The sequence below is a fragment of the Copadichromis virginalis genome, linkage group LG23 (genome assembly GCF_057382275.1).
Source record: "Copadichromis virginalis isolate Kocher_CV1m ecotype Utaka linkage group LG23, C_Virginalis_male_GT1.1, whole genome shotgun sequence".
Taxonomy (NCBI): Eukaryota; Metazoa; Chordata; class Actinopteri; order Cichliformes; family Cichlidae; genus Copadichromis; species Copadichromis virginalis.
In genome coordinates, this window is record NC_140639.1 from 38,662,691 (window position 1) to 38,686,551 (window position 23,861).

Here is a 23,861-nt window from a genome sequence, read left to right on the forward strand (position 1 = left end):
CTCTCTTTTTCTTTCTCTCTGATTGTGGAATAAAAGTATGAACATGTATTTATAAGTCACACTTGTGTTTGAATCCTGCAGCTTATCACACATTTGATTTCCATGTGTGACAACTGCAAGTGTCCAGAGTGAGGACAGACTGAGGGACCCACTGCTGCACATCATCTGTGAGGCTTTGCACCCCTGATACATACTGAAGGAACAACATTTGTCTCTTATGTATAATACATCTATATATACACTGTCAAAGATACTTGAGTGTCTTTGAGTGAAGATTTAAGGTGTTAGGACTTATGAATAGCTGCAACTTGAATCTTTACTGAAGCTCAGTATTTGACACAGAGTTCACTCACATGAATTTCACTCACATGTGCTGTACCAGTGTACCTCCACATGTGATGTGACAATAGAAGTGATTTGATTTGAGAGTTCAAACTCACTGCTGCAATAACTAATAATGATTAATATAATAACTATAATATTGGCCATATCATATTTACACTGACTTTAGTCTCATGAACAACATTAACTATTTGTTATTTACTAGCTAATCTTATATGATTGTTCAGTACAGATATGAAGCCCAACAATCATGTTTTACAGTCCTGTGGTCTCAGCCTCAGATACTTATTAAATCACACAAAGCTCTTGTAGAAACAAACAAACAAATGAACAAAATATGTTCTCCTTCATTTCTGTCAACCACACGTTTCCAGCTATCATGGTTGCTAGGCAACCTGGGCAGCGCGACGGAGGCTAGACCGTCCCATTTCACAAGCCTCACACTTCCGTCTTTGAGTACGCGGCCCTTGAGGACCGTTGAGGCTGCGTACTTTAAGGCTGCAGACCCTGAATATACAGCCCATGTGTCCCTGTTGATGAATCTAACTGCACATTCAAATTAAACTTGTCTCTATCAGTTGAGATGTGAAGATGTGATGGGGTAATAGAAACGTAGCTGTAGTTGAGAGTTTTTCTTTTGTGCTAAATGTACTTGAATTGAAATCACTATCGACTGCTTTGTTGTCAAGCTGTGTAAGCTAGCCTGTTAGCTTGTAGGTGCTGTGGAGATGACGCAGGCTACAGGAGCACCGATTGTATAGATGTAGATAAGAACCTATAGGTGGTTTAGGGCATTCTGCAAATTAATCATCCTTTAGTGAGTTGAGCGCCTTAGGAAACAAATCCACATTGTAATCTTGAGTGTGCCCGTTGGCTCATGTGACAATGTATTCAGTCCTGTGCTATGTTGTTGTTGCAACAGATACATATTCCCAAAGTCTGAAATTGTGCAACAGCACAACAGTGAAAAAGACATTCAGATTAATTGATGGGAGTGCATGTATGAAGAACTTTTGTTCCTGAATCCAGTAGGTTCTGGTTGGTCTGTTTAAGTCGGAGTAAAAAAGTCCTCTTACATAAAGTAGAGAAATTATTACAAGAAATTATTCAGTGTTAATTGGAAGTAACAATTAACACTGAATAACACAGAATTATTTCGAATTAACACTGAATGCGCTGTGTGAAGACGTTGTCGAGTTTAAGCACTCATGCACAGAGGCTCTGTTATCCCTCCAGATTAAACAAGATTATAGTCTAGATTATATTAACAAGCGTACTATGCTCCTCTGCTATGAACAGGCTGTCCTGCAGCTGCGTACACTACAAAGATGCAGAAGAAGCTGATTAATGCCGTCTTAACAGATGTGGGTCAGTAAGCGTCAGAGATTCACGTACACAAAGAGCACACCATGGTGCTGTAAACCAATCTCCCACCTTAAAGACTCCAGCTATGATGAAGATGTGGTCTCGCGTCAGAGGAAGCTGAGATTCTCCAGCATCCAGAGCATCCCGCAGCTCCCTGACAGCTCGGGCGCCTGCCGGCCGACGGAAAATCCCACGTGTCCACGAACCCTCGTGGTACAGAAACGTCAACATGTCCTGTGAGAGAGAAGAGATAAAAATTAGAGAGGGCATCCTTGTTTATTTTTTTAAAGGTACAGTGTGTAAAATCTCACCACTAGATGTCAGTAAATTGCAGATTGCTGTCAGCTGTTATTTCTCCCTTCCGAATTCAAGTGCATAATCCAGCCAGCCTGGTTGTTGTGGGACAAACAAGTCAGGCCATGGTTCTGTACTGAGTGTAGGGTATAAGTCCATTGTTTGCCCCAGCTAGCAATATGCTGGTGTTCATTTCTATTCACTCTGAAGGAACGTGCAGAATTTCATAAAAGGAGTTCAATACGAGTTGATGAGCTAGTGAAGCTCATTTCTTTGACACAAAGCAAATAAACTCACAGGATGTGAGAATCAAACTGTTTATCTGAGCAAAACCATAATTTTTTAGGACACTTTTTAAAAAAGTTTTTAAATTTGAGGTTATTGAGTTATTGAGCTGTATACCTACTTTGCCAAGATGAGGAAAAAGGCCCAAACTCAAAGCCAGTGAAAATATGCAGCCAATGCTTAAAAATAAGCTCTTTTATTGCACAAACCAAGTCCAAAGAATTGTCTTTAGACCTCCGAGATCTGGGGAAGTTCCCAATAAGCACAGAGGCCTCCATGATCCATAAATGGAAGAAGTTTGGAACCAGGAAGACTCTTCTTAAATCTGGCCACTCTGAGAGATAAGGGTAGAAAAGCCTTAGTCAGACAGGTGACCAAGAACTCGATGGTAACTATGACAAAGCTCCAGCTCTGTGGAGAGAGGAGACCCATCCAGGAGAACAACCACCTTTGCATCCATCAGTGTAGATTAGCGAGATGGAAGCACGTGATAGCTGGCCTGGAGTTTGCCAAAAGGCACCTGAGAGACACTCAAACTATGAGAAACAAAGTTTTCTGGTCTGATGAACTCTTTAACCTGAATGCCAAGTGTCATGTCTGGAAGAAACCAGGCACTGCCCATCACCAGGTCAATACCATCCCTAAAGTGAAGCACGGTGGTTTCAGTAACATGCTGTGGGAATATGTTTATAGCAGCAGGGTCGAGGGAAAGATGAATGCAGCAATGCACAGAGACATTCTTGATGATAACCTGCTTCAGAAAACCAGAGCACTCTGGACCTTAGACTGGGGAAAAGCTTCATCTTGCAACAGGACAACAACCTAAGCACACAGCCATAACAAAGGAGTGGCTTTGGGACCACTCTGTGAATGTCCTTGAGCGCCCAGAGCTCAGACTTGAATCCAACTGAACAACTCTGGAGAGCTCTGAAAATAGCTGTGTACTGACACTACCCATCCAACCTGATGGAGCTTGAGAGGTTCTGCAAAGAAAAATGGGAAAACTGCCCAAAAATAAGTGTCAAAGATTGTATCAACAGGTTAAAATTTCAGGTTAATATTTACATTCATGCTGATCTGTAAGATGTCAATAAAAACGTCCATGAACCAAATGAAATGTGTGCTTTCTGTCACTCAGTGCACACGCTCACCATGACTGGCTTTGGCAGAGTGTCCCCTGCACAAACGGAGCTGAGTGGCTGGCCGAACAAACAGCCTCGTGCAGTGCTGAGGGACAGCTCATTCAGGTTCGAGGAAGAGCCTCGCCAGAAGGCCCAGGCGATGAGCGAGCGCCTCCTTTTGAATGGCTTCCCAGAGAAATCTGAAGAGATGACAGCAGCCCAGAAAGCATGAAATTGTAATGCTCTAATTTTTATTTTGAATTTCTTTGACACAGAATGGATGATTTTACCTGTGTGCTGTTGTGGCGGCTCAACAGGTCGAGGCTTGAGGATGAACTGAAACTGCTTGTACACCTGCAGCTGCTCTGCCTTCAGTCTGTCTGCAGGTGGAGCAGCAGCATCCCTGCCTCCTCCCTGAGAGTATCTCACATGACTCATGTGGATGCTGAAGGGAAACTCATGACCTAAGAGAGAGAGAAGAAGAGACAATAGTGCTCCCTGAAGGCTCAGTGTTGTTGCTATAAAACAAGATCACATTATGAGTGAGCACACACTCTCTCTGGAGCTACATCACACTCGTCTCCAGGGATGAAAGGTACTAGTGTGCCTAAAAAAAACCATCTCACCCCTGTGTCATGCACATGAAGATCAAAAGGAAGAGAATCACACAGCTGGTTCAGGAAACAAACTAAATACAGAAAAACAACTGACAGTCTGTTCAACTAGTGTGCCCCAAGCTCACCTACCAATTAGAGGATAAGGGGCGTTGTCCCTTTTGGAGAGGACCCACAGCTGGAAGTCTTTGATATTTCCCTAAAAATAGAAAAGAAAAAGAAAGATGAAGAGTCAAGGAGTCAGGAAAACAAAATACACAAAGGAGTCCTGAGAGAAAACCACAGCAGGCAGAGCAGAGATGCGTATTCTTTTTGACTTTTCACATGCTGTTTGTGTTCACACAACCGTGGGGTAAGTAAGAAAACACAGTACTGAGCTTCACTGGCTTTTTGCAAGGTCGGGCACTGTTTCTTTCATCAGATGGCCAAAGTGAGTATTATAAAATAGGTAAAGAGCCAAACACTGGACATTTGAATTGAAACATGACAACTTAATAATAATCAGAGGTGCGGTGCTGTGTATTAAGGTAAAAGAACACCGCTCATACTCAACTACAAACAAGCACATGGCTAAACGTTGGATTGACTTTATGAATAAAGTGTTTTTGGATTATTACTTACGATGATGCCAAACTGCTGCAGGGCCAGGCGGATCACCTCATTGGTTGAATCTGAGTTGCTGACTGGGATCGTTTTGGCCTAATTACAGGAAAAGCAGCACAGAAACACAGGAGATACTGATGAGGAGGATGAACAGAGCATCGCACTGCACTGCGAGTTGTAACAACACCCTACAGTTGTACTAGTATACACAAATAAATCAGCTGTAGGCCCTACAGTTTAAAACTTACAAGAGCAAATGTATTGATTCCTTTCCCGTACACCCTCACAGGTATGGTTTTTGGTTCTTCTATCTCTTTTTCTTCTTTTATACGACTGGAAAGGAAATAGTGCCTGTAAGAATAACTCTTTCTCTAACACACACAGTAAATACGATACTTTGTTGACACATGAAGGAAGTGTACCTCTTAAGGAGGGCGAGCCATTTCTCCTTCTGTTCTGCTGAGCTGAAGGGAAGCACAAACATCAAAAGAGCATCATGTATCACTGCAGACTGTGTGTGTGCGTTCATTTGCGTCAGTGAGTGGGTCATAATACTAACTGTTTTGCTTTTTTTAAGTACAGCAACTTGCAGCATTCTGCAGAATTTCAGGTTGCAGGTCACAAAGTCAAGCTTAGCTAGAATCTCAGCCTACCAGATCAGCTGATCTCAGTCCCAGCCCTTTCGCACATCCACTTCACGCAGGTAGGGTGTGATATTTAGTTGCTTTGGTCTGCACACAGTTGCCGCAGATCTGCAAACCACTTTGCAACCCACTGATCTATGTGTCTGTTCTGTGGGTCTTGCTGGTGCTCATGCCACACGCAAAATATGCAAACTACTGCAGACGGTGTTACTGCTTAATCCATGACTATAAAACTTTTACAGCCACAGTACACCCGCTGCTTCACAGTCTGTTGCTAACGTTCTCAGCAACCACTTCTAAGCCTGCTGTTAAGGCTCAGGTAGCTGCTGCAGTATTCACCTGAACGATAGGTGTCACCACACAGACAATACCAACACATAACCGCCGATATAGGAAAAGAGGAAATCCAAACTGAAAGCCAAGACATTGCAGAGTGCAGAAATAAGACCTAAACTGCGGCATGTCCCAGCAGTTGTGACGTCAAATTTGTCGCACAGCTCCAGGTGACAAGGGGTCAGCGGTGAGCATAAAAAACAGCCTTAGTCTTCCTTCAGAGTAGGATTCCTGCAATGACTTCAGGCAATGTGGTGTTACTTCTCTTGACAACATCAAGTTGATGTCTCCCAATTTTCTTTTTCTTTAGTGAAGATTTGATGCAAAACATAAAGGCGTTACCCTTTTTCTCTTTGCTAATGGGTTCTTCCAAGATTTCCTGGAGCAAAGCAACACTCCAAAACATACTCATTTAAACCCCACACCCCAAATTCTACAGATTCAAATAAGTCCAAGACATTTTGACTAACCCTGCTAACAAACAGAAGAACAAAGAAAAAGTGTCACATATCTAACAGAAAATTTACTTGCCCTTTGTTTCTGTCCTAACCAAGCTGACATGATTCAGGGTGCATCAAATCCTGCTTTGTAGCTCAATCAGCGCCTCTTAGCCTATATTCTTACTCTGCTGCTCAAACTTCATCAGCTCCCTGGACATATAGATAACATCACCTGGCAACTGTGGCAAAGATCAGCATGTCTCTCTCTTCCAAGACACGTGGAAGCTCGAAACAAACAGAATGCTAAAGGCAAAAAAGTCTCTTCTTCCACTATTCAAATGTTTAAATTGACACTTATATATATATATATATATATATATTCAATGGGGATGTGGCGTACAACACTAGAGGCCAACTCCAAGCCCATAGCACAAGTTACCATCAAGTGCGGGATCTACCAAGGAGATGCTCTGTCCCCACTGCTGTTCTGCATAGGCCTGAACCCCCTCAGTGAGATCATTAACAAGACTGGCTACGGATACCGACTACGGAACGGAGCAGTTGTCAGCCACCTCCTGTACATGGATGACATCAAGCTGTATGCCAAGAGTGAACGAGACATCGATTCACTGATCCACACTACCAGGCTATACAGCAATGACATTGGAATGTCGTTCGGACTGGAGAAGTGTAGTCGGATGGTAACAAAGAGAGGGAAGGTAGTCAGAACTGAGGGGATTGAACTACCAGAAGGCAACATTGCAGACATAGAGGACAGTTACAAGTACCTGGGGATCCCGCAGGCAAATGGGAACCATGAAGAGGCCGCTAGAAAAGCTGCAACCACCAAGTACCTGCAGAGGATCAGGCAAGTCCTGAGGAGTCAGCTGAATGGTAAGAACAAGATCCGGGCCATCAACACATACGCCCTGCCCGTGATCAGGTACCCTGCTGGGGTAATAAGCTGGCCAAAGGAGGAGATAGAAGCCACTGACATAAAGACAAGAAAGCTCCTTACCATGCATGGAGGGTTTCACCCCAAGTCCAGCACCCTGAGGCTGTACGCTAAGCGGAAGGAAGGGGGCCGGGGACTGGTGAGTGTCAGCACCACAGTCCAGGATGAGACAACGAACATCCAAGAATACATTGGGAAGATGACCCCAACTGACCGAGTGCTCAGTGAATACCTCAGGCAGCAGAAACCCAAGAAAGAGGATGGAGACGAGGAACCATCATGGAAGGACAGGCCCCTGCACGGTATGTACCACCGGCAGATAGAGGAGGTGGCTGATATCCAGAAATCCTACCAGTGGCTGGACAAAGCTGGACTGAAAGACAGCACAGAGGCACTAATCATGGCAGCACAAGAACAAGCTCTGAGCACAAGATCCATAGAGGCTGGGGTCTATCACACCAGGCAAGACCCCAGGTGCAGGCTGTGTAAAGATGCCCCAGAGACAATCCAGCACATAACAGCAGGGTGCAAGATGCTAGCAGGCAAGGCATACATGGAACGCCATAACCAAGTGGCCGGCATAGTGTACAGGAACATCTGTGCCGAGTATAACCTGGAAGTCCCGAGGTCAAAATGGGAGATGCCCCCAAGGGTGGTGGAGAATGACCGAGCTAAGATCCTGTGGGACTTCCAGATACAGACGGACAAAATGGTGGTGGCTAACCAACCGGACATAGTGGTGGTAGACAAACAGAAGAAGATGGCCGTAGTGATCGATGTAGCGGTTCCGAATGACAGCAATATCAGGAAGAAGGAACACGAGAAGCTGGAGAAATACCAAGGGCTCAGAGAAGAGCTCGAGAGGATGTGGAGGGTGAAGGTAACGGTGGTCCCCGTGGTAATCGGAGCACTAGGTGCGGTGACTCCCAAGCTAGGCGAGTGGCTCCAGCAGATCCCGGGAATAACATCGGAGATCTCTGTCCAGAAGAGCGCAGTCCTGGGAACAGCTAAGATACTGCGCAGGACCCTCAAGCTCCCAGGCCTCTGGTAGAGGACCCGAGCTTGAAGGATAAACCGCCCGCAGGGGCGTGCTGGGTGTTTTTTTATATATATATATATATATATATATATATATATATATATATATATATATATATCGTGAACCTCAGTTCACGATGAAATACTTTTACTCCTCATCATAAAAGCAGGAATCAGAACTTCCTTTTGAAAATAATGGATAAGAACAAGGCCTGATGTGTTAATGGTTGCACGGTAGGATGTGACTGAGCTCTTTTGCCTCATCCTGTCTGTTTTCTGTTCCTTTGGCATTTAAGGTCAAGTTTACAGCATCAGCAGCATATTTTCTGTGGAAACATAAACACCTTCACAGCTGTTGACGTGAGGCAGCGTCAGCGTGAACAAAGTTTGTACAAATGTCGTTTCTGGGTCAACCACATCACAATGAGCCCATGTTAAGGACTTCTAAACACCTTGGTATAAAAGAAAATGTGTTAAAATAAGTACAATTCACCACCGTGTATGTGTGTGTGTGAATATTTGTGTCCGTATGAGTGCAGCATGTGTGTAGTACTGCTGTGCATCTTTGTGTGTGATACCTAAAGGTAGCGACACAGTTGCAGGTGGGCCACCCCATTACAAAGCTCCTCTCTGGGTTTGTGCTACCCTCACACACCTCGTCCATGCAGCCTGCCGTCCACATCTCACACACACGCACCTGGGCTTTCTGCTTGAAGTGGTTGGCTGACCTAGGAACAGAACACACACACACACACCTTACACTTAAACCTTACACCCAGGCATTAACCTAATTACCGTGTGAAGGACAGGAAGAACAGCCAAAATGTTCCTAATCTGCTTCACAGAAAGAAAAGAATACACACACACACACGTCGGGTATTCATATGTTGTGGGACATCTAATTAACATAATGCTTTCCCTAGCCCCTTAGCCTAAGCCTAACACTTTGAGTCTCAAAAATGCCTTCAAACTTGTGGGGACCAGGATTTTGGGCTGTTGATCCACAAGTATAGTGAACTTCTAATTTCTGGTCCCCACAAAGATATGAATACATGCTCACACACAAACACGCACGCAAGCACACACACTTGTGCTTACTTAGCTTTGGCAACCACCAGAATGTCAGTAAAGAGGAAGAGGTGTCTGTCCTGAGTCTGCATCCCCGTCTTTAACTGAGCATGTCCTTGGAGAAGAAACGACCTATCAGAACTAGTCAGGAAGGACTGGATCAGCGGACACGTCTCTGGACACATGGGAACCAGGAAGCTTTCTCTGGAACATGAATAAATGGAACAGATTAACCTCAATACACTGCGACAACTTATGATACATCTCTTTCACTTAATCAGTGGGGTTCTCTATGAGTTTGGTGGTTTTTCCAGCAGCCCTTCACATTAAAAGCTTTGGCTCTGTTTAAACTAGAAGAACAGCAGCTTCTTCCTGCTCTGCTGCTATTCCAGCCAATAATATCAAATATTATGTGTTAATTGTCTGCTGTGGTTCAAAAGCGTGCAGTTTGGGTAATTGCACCAAGGTCGAAGACCATCAGCAGTACATCAAAGATGACAAGCAAGTGATGTCCTTCAAGGAGAAGCTGCTCAGTTACATGGCAGGCCCTCCCCAAATCACTTTACTCTGAAAGTTTTACTTGGGGAAGACACTAAACCTCAAGCTGCCTTGAATGCATCACAGTGTGAGGGTGCGTGAAGGTTCTATAGGCAAAACAGAAGTGCTTAGCTGAAGTAGAAAAGCATTGTATAAGTATCAATCCATTTATCAAGGGTGGAATTTCAAAGAAAAGTAAAGAACACCAGTTACAACAGTGAAATTCTCTCCACTCATTTCTTCTCACATTTAGTAATTTAATATGACTAAAGATCTTTACAAACAGAGCATATTTAAGCACTTTCACAAAATGCTAACAAACTTATGTAGCACTGTACTGTAATACTTTTAAACGATAACATTCAGAGTTCATATGTTGGTTTATAACATTTTTGAAAGTTGAAATGATCTCAGCATATCAGTGAGTTATACTATCAGATGAAAAACACAGCATTAATTTACATGATGATCTAAGTCACCTGTTAATCTTTCGAGGCACTCTCACAATAGTGTCACACTGTAGGACGCTACATCCTTCTTTTATATACAGTCTATCACTGCGACCCCATACAGAATCCAAAAGTAATTAATGTTTGCTTTTTTTCCCTTTTGAAATTAAATGTTAATTTTTAAGATAAACTGTATGTCATCTGATGGGAAAGGGGAGTAGGAACCATGAATTGTACTTGTTATTAACCTCTGGCTCTCTTCCACAGCGGTTCTCTTATCCTGTCCTCATTATCTCACCCCAACCGGTTGCAGCAGATGGCCGCACCTCCCTGAGCCTGGCTCTGCTGGAGGTTTCTTCCTGTTAAAAAGGAGTTTTTCCTTCCCACTGTTGCTGGAGTCGCTAGAGGAGGTCATATGACTGTTGGGTTTGGCCTTGAGGCGACTGCTGTTGTAATTTGGCGCTGTATAAATAAAATTGAATTGAATATAAATATTGTACCTGAGACAAAAGAGCAAACAGCCTTCACCTGAATGCTTCATGCCTCAGGAATGTTCTACTACAATAATTACTTTGATATGACCTGTGCTACCACTTCTTATTTAATAGAGTAACTTGTTTTTGAAGCAGCGTGACTCACTTATAATGCTAAGCAGCAGCTAACTCATTGGTCGAAACTTTTCTGTCTTGTAAGAAGATATTTGGAGGTTTACAACATTAGTTTATCTCAAAGCATCTTTGGACGTCCCTGTAGGTAATAAAAAAGAGTCAGCCTCTGCCTCTTAGGCCGAGAGGTTAGTGTCTCTGTTATTAGATTATTCACTTCAGATCTCTGGCTCTTTCTGGCATCCTTAATCACCCAACACAAGATAGCCTGCAAGTACATCAAAGCACTCTCCCTTATGTAAAGTTCACGGGAGTCACTGGTGAGTAGGGTGCGAGTGAAGTACTCTGGAAGCCAGAGAAGAACTTTTAAAAGTTTTATTGATTTTTGTTTTTCCCTCACTGGTCTAGCCCTTTTTCTTCTGCTATTTTTACAATATAAATTCCAATTCGTATTAACTACTAATTAATTCTCAGGCATCTCACTTATACTGTTAATTGTTTCACATTTTATATGAAGCATTACTCAGTTAATATTAACTAAAAAAAGAAATAGGATGGAGACAAAAGTACGTAGGTAATATAAGTTAGGAACATGAACCCTAATTAGTGAAAATGGGATTCCTGTTAACAACCACACTTGTAACGCACTTGAAAAGTATTTAATATTCCTAAAATGTATTTGAGTAAAAACAGAATTACATGATGAGACAAGTCATAAACAGTCATGTACTTAAGATGCTGCTGTATAAAGGAAGTGGATACCAGATTTAAAGAGCCCATTAAACTGCTTTACAACTGTGTGGCTCACTGCACATGTACAGTGTTTCTAGTATGCACTTCCATTCGCTTCTTAAAACTAAATAAATTTTTTCAGACCTTGGAAAGGTTTTATATACCCACACTGAATACAATTATGTGCAAATCATTTAATCTACACTTGAAGTTCTGAACCCCACTGTAACTGGGTTTGTTGTTACACCACAAATGCACGTTAAAGCTCAAGAAGACAAGAAGGATTTTATTTTCTCTAACTTTCCTACCGCAAATTGTTATTCAAACAATTTGGGAAAAAGGCCGAGTGGTGCTGCTATCTCTCTTCATAAACCTGTGCCAGCATCTCAGAAGTCCACTAATTAATCCTATTGTTCCAATGGGAACAAGAGTCTATGTAGTAAAGGCACCCCGCCAAAAATCAGTCCTGTACCTTAAGTCCTGATAAACCTTAAATTCTTGAGTTTTTGTAAGGACCAAACAAGCAAAAAATAATGTGTTAATTAGTGGGTTTCAGGACTGCTTTGAGCCTATTTGGTTACCTTTGGACAGGACCAGGCAAACGCTTTACCCTTTTTCCAGTCTTTATTTCATGCCAAGCAACCCTATGAGTAACTTAGAAATGGTGTCATCACCAGCAGAGCAGCTCCACACCTACTGTGTACATGATTTACACGTTCAGCACTATCTGCAGCACATTTAGCATAGTAGTATCACAGCTACTCTGACAGAGTGCAGTCAGGTGGTGTCTTCATTGTAACTTGCTGACTAGTTTTATAAAATTCTTTGTTGAAAATCAAATAAATAACCCCGTCATCTTCTCTTTTTATCTTTATTTATTATCACACAACATACAATATGAGCTCATACGTTGATATCTGAATTGACCCACCTACTCTGTAGCTGATGAATCTAAATTGGATATTGATGTGAGATGGATAAAGTGTATAAAAAACTGTATGAATAAATGTTTAAATGTGGTTTGTCTAAAGGTGCTTTGAGTGGTCACTGGAAATGTGCTATACAAGTGCCAGTCCCTATAAATGTATGTGCCAAAATGTAGAGCTACAGTTGCTTTATAGTTTGCATACACTCACCAAGGGCATGAATGTCATGACAATTTTGGCCTTTTAATCATTTCTTTAAACGGTAGAGTGCACTGATTGCACAGCAAACCTATTTAATGATTTGTCAAAACTTTGCAAAAGTCTGGGACAAGTCCCAAACTGTCATCCTCAGAGAGAAGAAGGGAGGAAATTGGTTAAGATTGGTTAAGATCAGGGGTCCCCAACTCCAGGCCTCGAGGGCCGGTGTCCTGCAGGTTTTAGATCTCACCCTGGGTCTACACACCTGAATCAAATGATTAGTCCATTACCAGGCCTCTGGAGAACTGGAGAGGTCATTTAGCCATTTAAATCAGCTGTGATGGATCAAGGACACATCTAAAAACTGCAGGACACCAGCCCTCGAGGCCTGGAGTTGGGGACCACTGGTTAAGATGTTCAGCAACAACCCATGAACTTCAAGGCTTAAGCCTGCCATGAACTGGAAACTGCTGGAACACCAGTGTCCTTGTCCACAGTGAAGCGACTTCTATAACACCATGGACTGAAAGGGTGCCTACAAAGACAGGAGCCCCTGGTCCAAAGTTGACACCTCCAAGCTTGAGTAAAATTTCAGCTTCCAATTAGGGCAAGAAAAATGTCTCTGATGAAAGGTTTTATGGTCAGATGAACAGACGTAATGCTTTCAAACATAAGAGCGTTGTGCCAGCTGCCAAGCATGTTGGTAGTGGCATCATGCTCTGGGGCTGTTTTTCGGCAAATGGTACTGGTACATTGCACAAAGTAAATCAAATAGTGTAAAAGGATGAGTCCACCTAAAATTTCTTCAACTTCACTTCAAACCAAGAAGCTAAACAGTTGAAACTTGGAGACAACTGGGTTTTACAATAAGGCATCCTGAATACACAAAGAAACTGGTTTTGGAATAGATAAAGCAATCATACATTTCAATTGGCCTTATCAAATCCCTGATCCCAACCCTGTTGATGTATAAGTATGCTTAAATGCTGGGTCCATGCCAGGAAACCATCCATCCATCTTCATCCGCTTTATCCGGGGCCGGGTCGCGGGGGCAGCAGCCTAAGCAAAGAGGCCCAGACCTCCCTCTCCCCAGCCACCTCCTCCAGCTTATCCGGGGGAATACCAAGGCGTTCCCAGGCCAGCCGAGAGATATAATCTCTCCAGCGTGTCCTGGGTCTGCCCCGGGGCCTCCTCCCGGTGGGACATGCCTGGAACACCTCACCCAGGAGGCGCCCAGGGGGCATCCTTGTCAGATGCCCGAACCACCTCAGCTGGCCCCTTTCGATGTGGAGCAGCAGCTGCTCTACTCTGAGCCCCTCCCGGATGGCCAAACTTCTCACCCTATCTCTAAGGGAGAGGCCAGCCACCCTTCGGAGGAAGCTCATTTCTGCCGCTTGTATCCGCGATCTCGTTCTTTCGGTCACTACCCACAGCTCGTGGCCATAGGTGAGGGTAGGGACGTAGATCGACCGGTAAATTGAGAGCTTCGCTTTTACACTCAGCTCCCTCTTCACCACGACGGACCGGTGAAGCGTCCGCATTACTGCAGCTGCAGCCCCAATCCGTCTGTCGATCTCCAGCTCCCTTCTCCCATCACTCGAGAACAAGACCCCGAGATACTTGAACTCCTCCACTTGGGGCAGGAACTCATCCCCGACCCGGAGTGGGCACTCCACCCTTTTCCGGCTGAGAACCATGGCCTCAGATTTGGAGGTGCTGATCCTCATTCCCGCTGCTTCACACTCGGCTGCGAACCGTTCCAGTGCGAGCTGGAGGCCCTCACCCGATGAAGCCAACAGAACCACATCATCTGCAAAAATCAGAGATGAGATTCTGAGGCCACCAAAGCGAAAGCCCTCCGCCACTTGGCTGCGCCTAGAAATCCTGTCCATAAAAATTATGAACAGAACCGGAGACAAAGAGCAGCCCTGGCGGAGCCCATCACCCACCGGGAACGAGTCCGACTTATTGCCGGCAATGCGAACCAAGCTCTTGCAACGGTTATATAGGGATCGAATGGCCCGTAGCAATGGGCCAGACACCCCATATTCCCGCAACACCTCCCACAGGACACCCCGAGGGACACGGTCGAATGCCTTCTCCAAGTCCACAAAACACATGTAGACTGGTTGGGCAAACTCCCATGCACCCTCAAGTATCCTGGAGAGGATAAAGAGCTGGTCCAGTGTTCCGCGACCAGGACGAAAACCGCATTGTTCCTCCTGTATCCGAGGTTCGACTAACGGACGAACTCTCCTTTCCAGCACCCTGGCATAGACTTTCCCAGGGAGGCTGAGGAGTGTAATCCCCCCTGTAGTTGGAACACACCCTCCGGTTCGCATCTTCTTAAAGATGGGGACCACCACCCCGGTCTGCCAGTCCACAGGTACTGCCCCTGATCTCCACGCAACATTGCAGAGGCGTGTCAACCAGGACAGCCCTACAACGTCCAGAGCCTTCAGGAACTCGGGGCGGACCTCATCAACACCAGGGGCTCTGCCACCAAGGAGTTGTTTAACTGCCTCAGTGACCTCGCCCCCGGAAATTGGCGGGTCATTCCCCTCATCCCCAGACTCTGCTTCCTCCTCGGAAGACGTGTCAGTGGGATTAAGGAGGTCCTCGAATTATTCCTTCCACCGCCTGACAATTTTCTCAGTCGACGTCAGCAGCGCTCCGCCAGCACTATACACAGTGCAGGTAGAGCACCGCTTTCCCCTCCTGAGACGTCTGACGGTTTGCCAGAATCTCTTCGAGGCAGTCCGAAAGTCTTTTTCCATGGCCTCTCCGAACTCCTCCCACACCCGAGTTTTTGCTTCAGCCACTGCCCGAGCCGCATTCCGCTTGGCCTGTCAATACCTGTCGGCTGCCTCTGGAGTCCCACAGGCTAACCAAGCCTGATAGGACTCCTTCTTCAGCCTGGTGGCTCCCTTCACCTCTGGTGTCCACCATTTGGTTCGGGGATTACCACCACGGCAGGCACCATCCACCTTGCGGCCGCAGCTCAATGCAGCAGCTTCGGCAATGGAGACGCTGAACATGGTCCATTCGGACTCAATGTCCCCAGTCTCCCTTGGAATGCTGTTGAAGCTCTGCCGGAGGTGTGCGTTGAAGATCTCGCGGACTGGGGCCTCTGCTAGACGTTCCCAGCACACCCTCACTACGCGTTTAGGTGCACCAGGTCTGTCCAGCGTCCTCCCCCGCCACCTGATCCAACTCACCACCAGGTGGTGATCAGTTGACAGCTCAGCCCCTCTCTTTATCCGAGTGTCCAGAACATATGGTCGCAGGTCTGCTGATACGATTACAAAATCGATCATCGACCTACGGCCTAGAGCGTCCTGGTGCCACGTGCACTTATGGACACTCTTATGTTCGAACAGGGTGTTCGTTATGGCCAAACTGTGATTAGCACAGAAGTCCAATAACAAAGCACCGCTCGGGTTCAGATCAGGGAGGCCGTTCCTCCCAATCACGCCCCTCCAGGTCTCGCTGTCGTTACCCACGTGAGCATTGAAGTCTCCCAGCAGGACAACAGAGTCTCCAGGTGGAGCACCCTCCAGCACCCCCCCCCAGGGACTCTAAGAAGGCTGGGTACTCTGAACTGCCACTCGGCGCATAAGCGCAGATGACAGCCAGGACCCGTTCCCCGACCCTAAGGCGCAGGGAACAAACCCTCTCGTCCACCGGGAAAAACCCCAACGTACCGGCAGCAAGCCGAGGGGATATTAGAATACCCACCCCAGCCCGCCGCCTCTCACCAGGGGCAACTCCAGACTGAGACAGAGTCCAGCCCCTCTCCAGGAGACTGGTTCCAGAGCCCAAGCCATGTGTAGAGGTGAGCCCGACTATATCTAGCCTGTACCTCTCAACCTCACGCACTAACTCAGGCTCCTTCCCCACCAGAGAGGTGACATTCCATGTCCCTATTGCCAGTCTTGGCAGCCGGGGGTCAGTCCGCCAGGGCTGGGTCCATGCCAGGAAACCAACCAATTAAAATTAATTTCAATTTTCTTGGCAGAATGGTAAAAAGTGAATATTTTCTTAATCAGAGTATAACATCAAGTCAATTAAACTTTGGGATAAACTTCTGGTCAGTTAAATAGCAGAGGGGTTGTTAATCAGTTTCAGGTGTTTCGGTGTTAATAAATGAACCACAGGGGGACCAGAGGGGGAGCAATGACACAACCCCAAAAACAGGAATGGTTTTACGGCTGGAGACCACTGACCTTTTTTCTCCTCCTCATCTTATGTGACTGTTTTTTTTTAACCAGTTCTGCATTTAGCTAGATTCAGTGTCGCTACTGCTACCATGAGGTAATACCTGGACCCTACAGAGGTTGCACAGTTAGACCCATTAATCAGTTTCACTCAAATCACATGTGACAGATGTGAAAGGTCCTGGAGAAGCTGTGGAGAATGATATGCTGCCTGTAACATTGTTCAGCATGACCAGTTTGGTGGTGGTCAGTGATGGTCTGTAGAGGTGTATCCATGGAAGGATGCATGGACCTCTGCAGGCTGGGTAACGACACCCTCACTACCATTAGGTATTAGAATGAAATCTTTGGGCCAGTGATGCTGGGTTCCTCCTAGTGTATGACAATGCCTGGCCTCATATAATAAGAGTATGCAGGGAGTTCCTGCAGGATGAAGGAATTCATACCATTGACTGGTCGCCGTGCTTGGGCTAAATCCAATAGAACAACTCTGGGACATGATGTTTTGGTCCACCTGGAGCTGCTAGATTGCACCTCAGGCTGTCCAGGAGTTCAGTGATGTCCTGGTCCCGATCTGGGAGGAGATCCCCCAGGAACATCTGTCGTCTCATTAACTCAGATGTCAGGCGTGCACACAAGCACATGAGACACACAAACTACTGAGTATCATTTTGAGTTGCTGCAATGAGCAGTGACAGCCTGCCACTTCTTTTTTCATTTTGATTATCAGAGTTTTCTTTGAATTGCCATCAAACGATCTGCCATCCTTTCGTTCCTAACACATTACTCAGTCCACATGTCCAGCGTGATTTTTCCCCCCACAGAACTCTGATGTGTTCTTTTATTTTTTTGTGCAGTGTATTTGTGGATTAGAGAAAAAACTAAATAATTTTGGACAAAGAACAGTTCAAAGAAAACATTAAAAGCCCAAAATTACCATGACATTTATGCCTTTGATAAGTGTATGTAAACCATCCACAAGTGGTGAATTTGTTGGACAAAATCACAGTGAAGCTTGGAAACATGCTAAGAAGGTGTGAACCAGCTACTATTAGGTTTTAACAAGGTTTTCTTCTTCACTTTCCCAGTGCATATGTTCAAAGACAGAGGCTATTAATAGCTACCTGATCCTCTGATAAGTATGGCAACAGGAGGATTATCTATCCTAACAGATCCAACACCTCACTTAGGGTGTGTGTGTGTGCACGTGTGTGAGAGTGTGGCTTCAGGGTTTCATCAGTGGCCTGGGCTGCAAGAGGGTTTCTGAGAGGGTTGTATGTGACTCATTCACCCTACTTTGGAGACACTAAATCTATCTCTGCTCAAAGACTTTCAACCTCAAGTGTTTCCGATGACCAGTGTCTTTACTGTTCTTTGTCAAAAGGTGTCTACAAAGGTTTAAAAAACAAGGCTAACAATTAAATTGTATTAGTATAATTTTAGACTTATATTTAATTTACAATTAAAGCTGTTAACTATCAATGCAGATGGTTGTTGCTTTAAATCACAAACACTGTGACATACAGGTGCCGCATATTAAGATCATATGGTGGCTCCAGTAACTAGCTTTACAGTGAAAAGTAAATGAAACATAGATACCAGAGTCAGCCTGACCATGTCTTTTACAGTACCTGGAGAGAGTCTTGGACCTGGTCAGAGCCTTAGTGATGATCAGAGATGGGGCGGACTGACGCCGGTAACTCTGAGACTTTGTGCGCTAAAAAAGCAAAAGAGAAAGATGGCTGATGAAGGGGGAGGGAAACATTTCTAATATTAAAATTGCATTATTAATGCAAAGCTACAAAGCTCGATACGCAATATTTTTTCACATTTTTACTGTGACATTCATACCACATGGCATCCATCAAAGAAACTATTTTGCAATTAAAAATTACGACTGTGTATGGTATATGGAGCTTTGTTGTTTCTGATTGGCTGGTAAGAGAATAACACCTCACAAGAAATGAGAATGGTAAAAAAAAAATAGCAATGGTGGAAAAAGTATCGTAAGAACAATTGCGAAGTTGTCTGCCACAAAAAAGAGACATGCTTGTCAGCCTCGATAATCTACCTAAATAATGTCATTTAAAGTTTTGGTTTAGTACTGCAACTCACACAATATCTGACCACACTGCTTAGTGAGTGCTTACTGAGAGTTGGACTCATTTGTTATGCATTTGTTATGCAAGTGTCCTAATGTTCAACACATTCATCACAGCATCAGGGCTGACTATGGCCTCCAAAAGGACAGGGACAGCAGAACTGAGCTTAAAACACAAAGGAATGCCAGAGCATTTCACAGCAGCCTCTGTTTGTTTTTGCCATGACAGTTCTGACCTTTCTCACATGTTAGTAAAAATCCAGTGTGTGTAAAAACAACATTTTTCATGCTACCTTCCTACTTTCACTTGCTTGGGACCATGTTGATATCCTGTTTTTCTTTACAGGATCTGATTACCCAGGTTTCCCACATAAGGATAATTAAAGTTTCATTGAATCTAATTGTAGAAGGATTTGTCAGCATGAAACAGGGCTGCAAACAAACATTACATAACTACAGTTCTTTCACTGGATGTCAGAATACCACACTGACTAACACAATCAGCTAATACATTGATCAGTGGTTTTTGGACAGGTTAAGTGGGTTAAGGTAGTCTTTTGTTTTGTGTAGTTATTACATGTAAGTCATAGATATGTGAAAAGTGTGAAAACACATTTTAAAGATAACAAGCTCTTAATCGTGCTAGCAGCTCCATCATTCTGTGATTTCATAAGTCTACTGCTAATGTCAGCAGGCTAAAAGAGGTTATAGTGGTTCCACTGACCATAATTAGCTTGTCATTAGTGGTATTTATCATGTTTCATATAAACAGTTTCACATATAAATGTGTCTCAGGAACAAATGTGAGCAGCATATTTAGCTAAAAGTGCAGTCAGGTTGCATTTTGGTGACTGTGAAAATTTTTAAAGAATGGTGCAACTGTGTTAACTGCAATAACTTTTGGGGATAACGCCGCTAAATTAGCCTAATATCAATTATATTGGCTTTTTGAGCCATTGGCTTATTTCAAATAAGAAGACATCTATCAGTAGCAGTGGCAAGTTCTTCTGTTGTGATGCATTAATGTGTTTCTGGATGTTTGAAGAAAGTGTAATTATTAGTTTAGCAGTTAATTTATAATGGTTTGTTTCCCTGACAATCAAGCAGATTAGCTTACTAGCTATAGTGCCAGCTTGGTCATGTGACCTTTCCTGGCAGGGTTGTAGCAATCCCTTGCAAAGCTTGACAGGATTCATCCTCTGGGGACCACGAAAGCCTGTATCATTTCGTGTTAATTCGTGATGTCACTCTGTCCAAACACTAACCTTAGAATTCTAAATGTGGGAAAACCTCAGTCCGTCTTCATCCTACATCCACCATGCACGTCCACACATTTTTCACAATGTAATAACATTGATTTAGCTAGGTCACAGGCTGCTGAAACATTCCTTGTACTCCAGTTACAATATTACAATGTTACCTTTCAGTCCTAAAAATACACCAATGTTAGCTTCCGTGAAAAAGTGGGTTTACTGTGGGAAACAGCGACTATAAAAACCCCCAATTTGTCTAACATAAACATAACCTAAAAATAGTTTAAAAAATAACTGTAGTGATGATGAACTCACTAATGTAACAGGACAATTGCTCATGCAGCTTTCTGCCCTTTCCACCAGAGTTTATAGTATTTACACAAACCGTTTTCCTTACACTGACACCGTGTTTCTGCATTTTTGCATTTTTGACTCAGCACATTCATCAAGCACAGCTGATGTGTAACAGTTATCACTAAACCAAGGACAGAGCGCTGGCTGTGCAGTGAAGGAAGACTTTGTACCACAACTTTTTACAGTAACTGCAGAGAAGAATCACTGGGAAAAAATACTTTCAATGAATGGAACAATATGTATACCTATAATAATTAAAAGCTATTTTTATTACTGATCTAATTAATTGATAGGTTATTTTTAGTGGTGGCAGTAATACTGCGTGGTCCATTGAACACAACAGTCTGATATTTGATGGGTAACAGTTTAATTATTTCCACTTTTCTGTCTCCTCCTCACTTCAGTAAAGGATTAAAAAAGCTTTAAATAAATGAAGTGATGTTTGATGTATTACAGGGCAGCCTGTACAGGACAGTGTGCCTAAGGAAATAGCTCTGAAAAAAGCAGAACACTATATTTGGTGTGTGTATAATATCATCATTATTAACTTTTAAAAACGTGTTAATCTGTGATATGAATTCTCTCGCCATCTGCCTTTTGTCTTATTTTCTGCAAGTAAACCTCCACTCATTTATCGGATAATTACCACCACAAAGAGTCACAAAGTAGTGACACTTCTGAGTCTAATTGTCAGCGGGATAGTTTTAGACCATCATGAAATACAAACAAACACAAAAACAATTGATTTGCGACACTGGCATAACAAACAGAGTCAAATTCTGTCTGCACCACATAAAGCTACAATTCTTCACAGTTTCTATCTTTACAAACTGAAACAAACAAACATTTGATGCTTTTTACTCCAAAATAAACTTGAATGACTACCTGATGATCAGAATAGATTAGCTGTGGACTGACAGCTACTGTTTCCAATACAGAAGACACTGCATTTATCATAGAAATGGTTTCGGTACACAGAGAATAGTTAATACCAGTAAAACTGAAACGCATGCTTTGACTAAACAGCCTGGGGATGATAATCGATAACAATAAAACCCTTTAAATCTGATTAGCATTTGAACACATGTATGAAGTAGTTAGCCTGCAGAAAGAGTAAATGTGAAGTGTATACAAGACACACCACATTTGAACACCTCTTTAACTCACACGTACCGTTTAAATGCCACAATTATCTAAACAAATACAGGAATTTATGACATTTTAAGTGTTTATTTTGTCGACAAGGCCATGACTAAAATTTACGTCTATAAATCTATTCATTCTATAAGTTCATGTATTAATGTCTGCATTAAGAAGTTTTTATTTCTTAATAAGTAAAATAAATTGATTAAAATAACTTAAAAAGTTATTTTACTCTTCTTATGACCCATGAGTTAAAAAGAAAATTAAAATCAGAAAAGGGGCAGAATATCTTGAGATGATGTAATAATGACATCACAGGCTACCAACGTTAATAATCAGTAGGTTATTAAAACAGTCTGATGACACACTTTGTTTAGATCAGTGTTTTACTGGACCTTGAAGACACTCATTAGTTTACAACCTTGATTAATTTTTTAATCTTATAAGTTGACCTCCTGTAGAACTGCAAAACTATCACTGACAAAATTTCCCAAAAGCTGCTTCGGCTGTTTGAACACCTGTCACACTGATCTAACCTCCCAACCGACACACTCATTCATAAAGTGAGTAGGCTGTCCCTTTTCACGCGATGTAATTAGACAGAAATGAATTAGAAGGAAGTCTGTCTTTACTTTCAAAAGAGCAGAACTGTCTGCTAAGGTGAGTGAAAACAGAGACTCTTACGCGCAAACGTACCCGTTTGTGTTCCTGCTGCGCGCCGCCTCGACTGAGGCTGTCCTGTTGCTGCTGTGGAGACATGTTGTCCATCCAGCCTCCAGACGCCCTCCGGCTCACTGTCCAGCTGTCCTCGGGTGATGCAGGAGTGAAAGAAATCCCATTAATAAACTCCGACTCCCGGAGATACGAACCATTTCACCACAAGCTAAAAACTTGTTTGCGATTAGATCGCGTGAAGGAAAAACTACACGAAGGAAATTTAATATTAAAAAAAGAAATAAAGAAGGAAAAAAGGTCGGGAGGAAAACTAGCTCAGGTTTCGTCTATCTCTTTGCCATCAACGAATAGCCGTGCTCATGCGTCTCCTGTCTAGATTATCAGTTGCTTTGCCACTTCTTAAGGCGTCTTTACGCATAGAACGGAGGCGGCGCCATAACGCTGCAAAAAATAGGTCCACCTATTTTTAACCAAACTGTTTCATTCACTCAGCGAACAATCAGATTTACCCGAAAACAAACAATGCTAAAGGTATGATAAGCTGTTTGCTTAGGGGATCAGCTTTTATCGAGAATTCTACAGGGATTCAGCAAGTGGGCCAATGAAGTTTCATTACTCAAGCAAACAACATTAGAAAAAAGTCCCGTTATTTTTACTGTCAGCTCGTTACTGTGTGCTGAATGAGATCTCTGTAAATGAGTTTATGTGTTAGATTGGTCTCTTGTTAAATCAAGTGACACAATTACCTCATTATCTAATCTGAAGTTAAATCAGAGTGTAACAGTCTGGAGACCTAACGTGCATCTTTTCAAAAACATCCAAAACCCAGTCAGTGACACCTTTGTAAGGCCAAAATGTTAAACTTTTACGCATATCCCAATCTTGAGATGCCATTTTTATAATGCTAGCTGTTAAAAACATTGGTTATCAGTCATCACCTCATGTTATGAATATGAGATAAGTTTCTTTTGTTGCAATGTCCCGAGAACTAAACTGATATAAAAACATGAAAACAGGAGGCTACTCAGGCACATTTGGGAGCTTTTCTATGTTGACTAGGTATGTTGGTATGAATTATCCCACTTTTTGTCAGTCATATGGAAAAGAAAGTTTTCACAGAACCCTTTAATGACTTAAAATAATAATTTTCAGTATGACTTTATCAGTCTCTCACTTCATTATCGGGTCACATCAAAGGTCACATGACTATAGCTAGTTAGCTAATTTTGGTCCACTGTTGTGTACAACATTGCTTCAGTTCACTGAGGTTTGTGGACATCTGTTTATACATAATTCTCTTAAGGTCTTGCTGCAGGATTTCAATCCGATTGTTCAGTCTGACGTCACTAACCGTGTCTGGACCTAAACTCCGCTGCAGGTCCATATATCAAACAAAGTATGGCATTACTGAGAGTTGAAAAACTGTCTAAAGTCTTTCATCTTTAATAAATTGATCAGCGTTCTGCTCTACCAGGTGTAACAATTGAGTTTAACATCCAGGCATCCATGAAAACGGAATTTATAACATTTAACGGAGTTAGAAGTTAGCAGGGAGTTAGCTCGCTAGCT

General features: G+C 43.2%; 1 protein-coding gene across 2 annotated transcripts in view; it reads right to left on the reverse strand.

The window, feature by feature from the left end:
• Nucleotides 1-23,565, reverse strand: part of LOC146681584 (rho GTPase-activating protein 20-like) — a 33,981-nt gene extending 10,416 nt beyond the window's left edge. For both annotated transcript variants that reach the window (XM_085448533.1, XM_085448531.1), the window contains exons 1-11: nucleotides 22,314-23,565; nucleotides 18,398-18,483; nucleotides 9,133-9,306; nucleotides 8,613-8,762; nucleotides 5,047-5,088; nucleotides 4,873-4,957; nucleotides 4,643-4,720; nucleotides 4,154-4,220; nucleotides 3,698-3,871; nucleotides 3,438-3,607; nucleotides 1,777-1,941 (exon numbers count right to left, since the gene is read on the reverse strand). In XM_085448533.1, coding sequence (XP_085304659.1) covers nucleotides 1,777-1,941; nucleotides 3,438-3,607; nucleotides 3,698-3,871; nucleotides 4,154-4,220; nucleotides 4,643-4,720; nucleotides 4,873-4,957; nucleotides 5,047-5,088; nucleotides 8,613-8,762; nucleotides 9,133-9,306; nucleotides 18,398-18,483; nucleotides 22,314-22,385 — 1,263 coding nt within the window. In that variant the 5' untranslated portion in view covers nucleotides 22,386-23,565. The remainder of the gene's footprint in view (nucleotides 1-1,776; nucleotides 1,942-3,437; nucleotides 3,608-3,697; nucleotides 3,872-4,153; nucleotides 4,221-4,642; nucleotides 4,721-4,872; nucleotides 4,958-5,046; nucleotides 5,089-8,612; nucleotides 8,763-9,132; nucleotides 9,307-18,397; nucleotides 18,484-22,313) is intronic.
• Between the last annotated feature and the right edge of the window lie 296 nt (nucleotides 23,566-23,861).